General features: G+C 40.7%; 3 protein-coding genes across 5 annotated transcripts in view; 2 read left to right on the forward strand and 1 right to left on the reverse strand.

Moving 5' to 3' along the window:
- LOC128735665 (uncharacterized) overlaps nucleotides 1-908 on the forward strand; it is a 108,215-nt gene extending 107,307 nt beyond the window's left edge. Inside the window, exons 3-4 of the mRNA XM_053830150.1 lie at nucleotides 580-707; nucleotides 780-908. Of these exons, the coding sequence (XP_053686125.1) occupies nucleotides 580-707; nucleotides 780-908 (257 nt within the window). The remainder of the gene's footprint in view (nucleotides 1-579; nucleotides 708-779) is intronic.
- A 4,152-nt stretch (nucleotides 909-5,060) lies between these two features.
- LOC128737914 (origin recognition complex subunit 6) lies at nucleotides 5,061-5,909 on the reverse strand. The gene is made up of 2 exons (XM_053832684.1): nucleotides 5,833-5,909; nucleotides 5,061-5,772 (listed from the first exon to the last, which is right to left on the reverse strand). The coding sequence occupies exons 1-2, from the start codon at nucleotides 5,907-5,909 to the stop codon at nucleotides 5,091-5,093; spliced, it is 759 nt and encodes a 252-aa protein (XP_053688659.1). The 3' UTR covers nucleotides 5,061-5,090.
- Nucleotides 5,910-6,802: 893 nt separating this feature from the next.
- On the forward strand, nucleotides 6,803-7,930 carry LOC128737417 (methylosome subunit pICln). Of its 3 annotated transcripts, none has more exons than XM_053832047.1 (4): nucleotides 6,803-6,889; nucleotides 6,950-7,088; nucleotides 7,159-7,586; nucleotides 7,660-7,930. In XM_053832047.1, the coding sequence occupies exons 2-4, from the start codon at nucleotides 6,967-6,969 to the stop codon at nucleotides 7,689-7,691; spliced, it is 582 nt and encodes a 193-aa protein (XP_053688022.1). In that variant the 5' UTR covers nucleotides 6,803-6,889; nucleotides 6,950-6,966; the 3' UTR covers nucleotides 7,692-7,930. The 3 variants fall into 3 exon arrangements, with proteins under 3 accessions (XP_053688022.1, XP_053688021.1, XP_053688023.1); XM_053832046.1 differs by having other exon boundaries at nucleotides 7,682-7,930; XM_053832048.1 differs by having other exon boundaries at nucleotides 6,809-6,832; nucleotides 7,682-7,930.
- Nucleotides 7,931-9,416: the final 1,486 nt, after the last annotated feature.

Here is a 9,416-nt window from a genome sequence, read left to right on the forward strand (position 1 = left end):
GTCGGGTTCGGGTATTGAAAAAAAATAATTTGCGGGTTCGGGTCGGGTACGGGTTCTTAATTTTTGTTTTTGAAACCGGGTACGGGTCGGGTCGGGTATCTCTATTGACCTTTTTAACACTAAAGATGGTCGGGTACCCGGGCCCGTCCCGTACTCGTCGGGTTGCGGTCGGGTTCGGGTATCAAAAATAATAAACTTGCGGATTCGGGTCGGGTACGGGTTTTTAATTTTTTTCTTGATCGGGTACGGGTCGGGTTCGGGTATTCAAATTTTCATACCCGACCATCTCTAATATGCATGTGATATTCATTACGCACCAATGATGCTTAACGTTAACTATATGCATAAATTAGTAGCAAGAACCATCAAGATTCTCTTCATCCTGCAACAACTTCCGATTTTTTTAAAGCAAATGTACAATGATACGCTCACTGATGAATAACAAAAAACTGTTCAAAGAACGAAGTGCTTAAAATTAAATGTTCACATAACACATACTAAAAGTGAAAAACAAAACGGTTTTAAAAACGTTGTTTCATTTGGATTAACAATCAAACGTTTCATTTATCTATTTAACAGAGCTGACTCACGCTGCAACAAGAATTCAAGCATGCTTCAGAGGGCACATGTCACGGAAAGACGGTGGCGGAAAGAAGGACGACGCCGATGACAAAAAGGAAGTCGATATTGACGAATTAACCAAAAAGGTATACTGATCTAGGCCTACGTCTCTATCTCTCTTATTAATGAAAATTTCGTATGACACTTGCCCCGCACAGGTTGCCGAGGAACTGGACATCGACATGGATGATCCTGAACTACACAAAGCAGCCAGCAAAATTCAAGCTTCATTCCGGGGTCACAAAGTTCGCAAGGATGTACCCGCTGGCAAACCAGACAGCAAATAGACTGTTGCGTATAATAAAATATATTAAAATTATTTAAATAAATGAAAGAAAAATACATCCACGATTTAAATAACAAAGAAAATAACGATTAAATTTACTAGTATCTAGCCGAAATGAAAATTAAAAAATGACAACGTGTAAAAGAATGTTGAGAACTACTCTTGTTAGAATTTTATAACTTTTATCGACATTCTCTAATAGTAGACGGTAGAGCGGTATAAATGAACTAGTAGATAATAGGAAACGACTTGATAATTTAGCGAAATGATAAATACAAATCTAAAGCACTATTTTCCCAAATATATAATAACATGTTTAGCATAAGAAACTGTAGAGAAAAAAAATGTTGATAAACAAAAATTGGCTCATCCATCTGCCGAAACAATAATGGACACATTTCACTATCACATAAAAACAAACCTCTCGCAGATCACATAAGTTCAAAAATCAATGAAGCATACAGCTCACCATTTTTGCAGATTTCATAATTACATATTTGTAACACCGGTAGAAACGTGGTAAACCTATCAAAAATAAAAGTTAGATTTTAAAATGCATAAGAATAAAATGAGCTTTAAATCCCGATCAACATAGAAAAAAATATCTTTTTTAAGTTATCACAAACTGACTGCATCAAAGAACAAGTGTGTAAACAAACTCAAAAAATAGTAAATAATTAATCTCACCCGCTTAATTGCTAGAAGGCATCGGTCAAACAACATCCTCATTAACCACTCGGAATCAGAACACCACGATCATCGGCTGCGTAATCACTCAATCAGCACGGGTTTGAAAAGGGTTTTACTTGAATTGTTATCTGTTCTGGGAAGGCTCCTGAATTTTCAACCTGATTTTTGATTCATCAATATTAAACAAAAGTTGCTACAAATGGTTTTTGCAGAACCACATTACGATTTCTATTCTGCATTCCGACGGATCAGTTTTACAAACAAAAAGGATGATATTCTTCATTTCACTAGGAAAATCAGAGATTGTTAATCCAGATTAGTAAGCGTGTTCGTATGGCCAATTCTCGATGCTCATTTGGCTCCCAAGATGGCTGTGTTCTGATTATTTCTAGTATTTATTTTACAGAAAGCCTTATCGATTCAGCGATTCCTCCGTAAATACTACGGCGGAATACTACGGCGGACAGAACAATGGGATGAAATCAGAAATCTCCACTGCCAACGGTTACCCGCCATGACATTTACCTGTCGCCAGGACAGGTTCTCGTCAACAGCTCGGATGTCGTTGGCTATGTTGCGTCGCCATGAGCCTCTAAGTATGCCTCTTCTACGCTGTCCTTGCGGAGTCCAGTCCAGTGTTTCCCTGCAGAATTCGTTTGTTCCTTTCCTCAAGGTTTTCGTCAGGGTTTCGACACTGGTCGTGATGAAAGTGTTCTTAATGCGGATCCATTGCTTTTCGATGTTTCACCTGGTGGCAACTCGGAGACACGGAATTCAAGTTGTTCGACAAAGGCCCTTTCCACCACGAAAGTCTACAATCGACGGACATCGTAACGACACTCATCTTTCTCCTCTCGTTGTTTGACACGTATGACACGCAAGCGTCTCCCAACAATAATGGATGCAGTATCGGCGCAGCGCTTGTTGCGTACATCAAGAATCCACTTTTGTCTGATGCAGATGTGGGTAATTTGATTTTCTGTTCGGCCGTCGCTGGAACCCCACGCGACCTTATATGCTGGACTATGGGAAAAGAGCGATCCATCAATGACCATGTTGTTATTACCACAAAATTCTACAAACAGTTTTCGCGCTTCACTCCTAGACCATGGCGTTTCATACCGCGTTTGAGGTCCGCGTTGTTGGAGCTAATCTTCGCGTTGAAGTCGGTCAAGTCATTGAATGTCCCCCTTCAAGATTTTCTCAACCACGCTGTTGAGCTGGATGTAGATACTGTTATTCTACTGCAGTTCGGCAGCATCTGTACTGGCGCATAGCACTGGATTGCAACAAGGTTAGTCTAAATTTGCCCACGATTATTCTTTCGCTAATCGGTTCCCAACTCATCAGGACCACAAGACCCTCTGGGCTCAGTGGGTATCCAATACCTCTTTCTCGCATTTTCACCTCGTACGCCAGAGTAGATTTGCCCGGATGATGTGTTGTGTTCGCCAGTACTCGGCCAATGAACCTCGCTCAGCCCTAGGGCTCCAAGCTTCAGACGGCTTTTCTTAAAGTTGTTACAGACTACCCTGCTAGACAAGGGGCCAGTATATTCCATGTCCCGATTCATGTTTCTGTTTTCATGCTAAAGGTCGTTGATTTCGTGAATCGTGGAGATTGATTTTTTCTTTTATTTTCTGCACCTTTTGTTGTTTTCGGCGAGGTTGTTAGCCAAAGGTCCCTATTCCGCTGGGGAGACTCCCATCTCACATGTGGGCGGGAGCCACTGTTCTCCCTTGCCTATCTGCGTACGACAACCATGGTTGTGGACCACAGCCGGCACCATGTGGCGGTAGAACTCGAACCTCTCAAAAGGTATTCAATGTTGGTGTTTAGATCTGGACTTAGTGCTGGTGTTTTGATAATGCAAGGACAATTGTAAAGTAATTAATATTTTTGAAACGGTATTTCTTTTACAATTGATGATGGGACGGTAGGGAAAATTAATGAAAATTTTTTAGAGTTGAGAAAGAGCGGAAAGGTGCAAGGGGGGGTTAGTAGTAGCTACCCAACGAACATTTTTGTTTAAGCGTAGCTTATTCAACTATTGTACAGCTAAAACCAGTGGAACAAGCGCATGATAAGCTGCTATACAACAGAAATGTTCCTTGGGTACGCTTAACATGGTTAAGATAATCGGATTTGCACTTAGTTCATTACAGGGTGTTCAATAAGTTTGAATACAACTTTTCATCGTTGTGTAAGGACGAATCTTGTGCACTCTGTGTATTGGTATTGGTATCAGCTTTAGCTTTATATATAGGCTAACCGACGCGCAAGGTGACTTGATGTCCTTTGTTATTTGTTTACCGCGCGCTATGAAGGAGTACCGCAACGTCGTAGTGAAGTTGTTTGCCGAAGGTGAGCGACCCGGCGACATATTTCGGCGATTGAAATCCTACGGAATGAAGCGGAATTTCAGTCCAGGACCGTGCTAGATCCGGGCGGCCGCGTTCGGCGAGGACGCCACCAGCCATCAAGGTGGTTAGGTTTGTCGAAAAATGAACCGCTCGATCCGGAAGACCGCTGTTGACCTGGATGTGTCGATCGGTACTGCCCACACCATTATGGCGAAAGACCTGGGATGCAAGCCGTACAAGAAACGCAAGGTTCACGGGATGACGGAGGCTTCAACAAAGAAGAGGCTGGACAGAGCAAAACTGATTCTTTCGCGGCACGCTGGTCAGGAGTTCGTGTTTTCTGATGAGAAACTCTTCATCTTGCAACAGCCACACAATGTCCAATATGGTTGGCTGTGGGCGCCGACGTTGGCCAACATCCCCCTGTCCCACCTAAACATCCCGCGGTTCCAGAGCGCCGCGCCGGTGATGGTTTGGGGGGCCGTATCCAAGCGTGGGAAGCTTCCACTTGTGTTTATCGAGAAAAACGTGAAAATCAACGCCACCGAGGTTAAAATTGACTCAGAAAATTCAGAGAATTTTCATTTTTTAAACACATTTTTAAAGTGTATTCGAACTTATTGATCTCCCTATATATGACCAACATATGACACCAACCACCATGGTGTTTGAAAAAAATTCGCGTGTTTCTCAGTCCTCCAAAAAACTTCGAAACAACTTGAGGACCGAGTAACATATGGCCACGATCTGTAAAGATTACAAAATTAGAGGGTTACGGGAAATAAAACAACAAAACAATCATGTAGACCTTAGAGGGCTTGTAGTGGATCGTCTTTCTGCTTATAGAAGACGAGCAGGCGAGCACACGGTCCGCAATTCACGGATATTTGACGACCAACATATCATAAAGTGTAATGTGCAAATGATAGATTCTCTTTCCGTCTTCTCTCTTACAATATGTGAAAGGAGAGTTGATGCATAATTAGTTTGTATTAAATTTAAGCGAAACATCACCTACAATGTTTACAATTACAATGTATAACACTTTAATCTCATATTCTTTCTTATCTACATTAGGTACACAAAAATATATTTCAGGAGCTTAAAAACGAGGACATGCAAAACGTTAGCTACCGTCCCTGCAGAGACTTTAGCTCTCGATAAGCTTTCTCAAGCATGCGTTTTTTCCAGTTTCCATATGGTTCAATCTTTTCTGGCGAACTGTGTTTTAGCCCGTTACTTTGTTTCTGTGTCACTTGTTCTACCGCTGGCATAATTTCGTCTTTTGCACGTTGTTTTCCTTTCGCTGCATCCATATTGGATGCACTAGCAAGGAATTTCTCCCAATTTTTCTCCAGAAGGCTCCACAGCGTAGGTTTCAAATGGCTGAATGCAATTAATTTGGCTTTCGGTGGTTTTATCTTCAACCTTTTGCAAGCTAGAAAAAGGGCCATTGCTGCATACTGTGGATGCGTAAAGTCAACTTCACCATTGGCACCTCCGCTGTATTTCCTGTAGCTGTCCAATAACGCAGTTGCTTCTTTTTGAGCCTGATGCAAGCCGAGTTGTATGCAAATTTCATTAATACCGATGACCTGATTGATATCCAACAGTTTCTCCAAAGTTCGCCTATTGTTAGCATAAGCCGTTTTTTTTAGCCCAGATAATTTAACAGCTGATTCAGCATCGAACGGCAACCCCAACAAACTACACGCCAAATCAACGCAAATGATTGCTTTGGCGTAATCACCCAAGTTCGCGACACTGCCGACAGACTTTATTTGTAGCAAACGTAATAGTTCAGTTGATTTCCTGTAAAAAATCTTGAATTATCATAAAGCAGACTTGAGTTAAAGAACGTTCAATACTCACGGGACGACTTGCTCCTGATTCGCAAGTCCTAGTTTCTGAACCATTTGCACTAACAGCCTGGGTTCCACGATAGCCATTTTACGCCAATAATATCCGCAATATACTAATTATTACTGATTGGCTACGTTATTTTTTGATAAGAGTTGGTTTTCGGGCACGATTCCGGGTAATCACAACTTTCAAGACTTTAAACTCTTTTCGCGCCTTCCGTGCTGTCAAATGTGTTGTCATTGCGATTGCGATGACAACAATTATTAGGGTTGCTTCAAAATTTTAAACGAGAAAACAATGGGCTGCAATCAGGGAAATACAGCAAAGATTCGTTAATTGGCTCAGCCGGCCCAATTAATGAATCAGCTGGGGTGTAGTCGTGGCCCAATTAACGAATTCAGGCTGTACGTGCTTCGTAGATTTCTTTCCGTACATTCCTTTGGTTTTACATGCGCAAACAAAACGTGCGATGTATTACTGAAGTGTCAAACTTGGCTCGTGAAAAGCTACTGGATACAGTTACAAATGCCATTCAAATGTAACGAACACAGAATATGCTGTACGCATCATCCGCACGTTCCTTAGTTTTATCGTGAGCGTGCGGAAACAAAACGTGTGAGGTAGTAGGTACTGAAATGTCAAAAATGCTATTATGTATTCAAAAATTGTACGAATATGAATTCTGGCTTTAGTTTTCAGAAGGTCGCATAATGCAGCCAACTAAAGCCAGAATTATGCTGTGCGCTTGGCTGTGCGTCATTACGGCTCGTAAAAAGCTTTTCTGACTTTCAGATAATTTGTGCTCTCATCAGCTCTCATCTAAAAGATTTAAGTGAGGTGATTGTCAGAATTATTAGAATTTGTGACATAGGGTCGGTTTCATCGATTTCCACAAAATGACAGGCGCAAAAACGGCTGTCCTTGTCTGACACGTGTATTTATGTTCTTTCTTCTTTTAATCAATTTGTAGCGTCAAAAACAACGAATTCAGGAGAAAGAAAGTTTTACGGTACTGTCTGGTGTTTTATTTTATTTCAAACAATTTGTGTCCAAAACGAAATAAAAAGTAATAATGTTCTCTGTTTTCGATCACAATTAATTTTCAATATTCCATTACCATTTTTAGAATTTGGACTAAGCAAGATGGTAACCATCGGCGAAGCCTTCGTACCGGTTGAAGGAATTGTTTATTCTGCCGAAGACGTCAAGGTTAAAATTGGCAATAACTTAATTGGCCCCGCTGGAGAACTTCATCTTACTGAGGGGTAAGTGAATGATTTAGATCCATTCTTTAGCCTAAATCAACAGTTCATCATAAAAGATAAACTTCGACAGATCTCTCATCTGGAGCTGTGCGGAACGTAACAGCAGCATTTCCATACCGTGGCCCCGTGTTGGTGTGCAGGCCATATCATCCAATCCGGAGAAATGTATTTATCTTATGCTGGATATCAACTTAATCTGGCCGGGTTTTTACGACGGGCGGCCGCAAAACAATGGCAATGAAAATGGTGAAGGTGGCGGAGAGGAAGAAGAAGACGAACACGATGAAGGACATGAATCAGACGGGTCTGAGAACGAGATGACTGAAATATGGCTGCAACCTTCGGCTCCGCAAATTGTCGATGAAATTTACAATGCAATGCGTGAGTGCCAGAGTTTGAATCCGGATCCAGGGGCAGTCAGTGAAGATGAGGATTATATGGAAGCTGAAGAAGATGAGCTGCAAGAGGTGGACGATATGCGGAACTTGCAGTTGGAGGGTAAGCGTTTCATTCTCAATTGTGTAGTTTACTCTGTTGCATGGAAACTAACTGTTTTATCTCCGCGGTAAAGATAACACTGATTTTATTTGTAGACGAGGATAAATTTGCCGACGCTGAGGAATAGACTGCAGTTGGCACCGTTTAGCTATCACGAATAAACCGTCGCCTGGCGATCGGCTGTGGGAGACGACCGTCGTTGGGCGCTCTATCCAGTGCGAGTATTTAAATATTTTGCTTTGAGCTAGTTTTTTAAATGCTATTCCATGTTAGTTCTACAAGAAACAAAAACCATGCCGAATCTGAAAAATATTGAATAAGAATAAAGCAAAACAAAAATAAAAGTTTTGGTTCTTAAGTATACAATCTCGGTTATCAATTTGGAACAGAAGATATGAGATCTGCATTTTAACAATTTTGGCTGCTATAAGACGTACCCGCAAAGCTTTCTGGATGATTAAATTGTATAACAAAAAATAATTGTCATCCACCGTACTTATTGTAACAATATTTGAGAATAATGTATTGACCCCTACGTTAAAAATGAACCTTGAAGGGGTGTACGACTTACTAACTACCACGCCTGCACCATATTCAGGACAAAATTTTAGCTATTAAATAGCTATAATTGTTTAAATTTTAAACAATTTAATCACCATATCTGATAATATTATATTATTAAAATAATTCGAATAGCTAGAATTTCGTCAATATTTAAGAAAAATCTGCAGCCGTCACTGCACAAGAGTCACGGTTTAAGAACATATTTTTGTAAATGTAAACTAAAATAAGATCAAAAATCCCTAGGCTTGGTTGTTCAGCCTTACGGGGTGTACTCCTCCAGGTGGTGGATGGGAGTGTGACTTAAAGAGAATCAAAGCTCTTTTTCTTGGTTTTTTGTAGAGGCTCTGCTCTTTTTGATCTCCCATGTGGGCGAAGTTTGTACGAAGTACGATTCTATATTCTATTCAAGATATCAACTGATTCTTGGGATTTAGTAATTCTCGGGTAAATTTTCAAATAGACCTAAGTGCCAATGAGAGATTCTCTTCGCGTCTCCTCTCTTCCGCTTTTTACGGCGATCCTAATGCATTTTAACACATCAGCTTTGCATAAAACGGTTGCCGGAGTCACTAGTTAGCTAAATGTTTTGAAAATTTCCTTTCCTATGCATTTATGTAGCCGTGAAAGACGGAAGAGGAGAGGAGACGCGAAGAGAATCTCTCATTGTCACTTAGGTCTATTTGAAAATTTACCGAGAATTGAAGAACACCATCTCGCACGCTTACCAGCCCACTTCTCTCGTCTGTCCTCTCAGTCTTTTTTTGCATTTGGAATAAACTTCCTATCAAATTTCTGCAGGTTAGTTATATGTGATTGCATAATTTACCTTTATGGTGTTACGATTATAACCATCTCCACTATTGTTATCATTCCTGCTACTTTCACCTGTATTGTTTTGGATGTCACTATTACTATTATATTCGCACTTCCTTTCATTATTAGAGTGAGTTAATTACTTATTTTCCATGCCTTGTGACTAATCGCGATAACGGTATTCAACTAACAACATAAAACCATCAAGTCGGACGGTAGCAACTCACCGCACATCTCCAAGTAACGTTCTACATGATCCACCTGATCCTTTCTGAGTTACAGAAATGAGCATACCGTTAAAACCGGTTGACTACCGCTACAAGCATTTACCGCCACCGGAAATAATATGAACGAGTGCGGGGCTTCCATGATAACGCATATCTTCTATCTTTCGCTACTTAGTTCTAGTAGTTTATCGATAATTCTGTGCGATAATATTATTATTGCTCTTGA

Source organism: Sabethes cyaneus, chromosome 2 (assembly GCF_943734655.1).
Source record: "Sabethes cyaneus chromosome 2, idSabCyanKW18_F2, whole genome shotgun sequence".
NCBI lineage: Eukaryota > Metazoa > Arthropoda > Insecta > Diptera > Culicidae > Sabethes > Sabethes cyaneus.

Coding starts and splice junctions, on each gene's coding strand:
- LOC128737914 (XM_053832684.1), bottom strand. CDS start 5,909: ATGGCTATCGTGGAACCCAGGCTGTTAGTGCAAATGGTTCAGAAACTA. Junction 5,773..5,832: donor AATCAGGAGCAAGTCGTCCC/GTGAGTATTGAA, acceptor GATTTTTTACAG/GAAATCAACTGAACTATTAC.
- LOC128737417 (XM_053832047.1), top strand. CDS start 6,967: ATGGTAACCATCGGCGAAGCCTTCGTACCGGTTGAAGGAATTGTTTAT. Junction 7,089..7,158: donor GAACTTCATCTTACTGAGGG/GTAAGTGAATGA, acceptor AAACTTCGACAG/ATCTCTCATCTGGAGCTGTG. Junction 7,587..7,659: donor GCGGAACTTGCAGTTGGAGG/GTAAGCGTTTCA, acceptor TCCGCGGTAAAG/ATAACACTGATTTTATTTGT.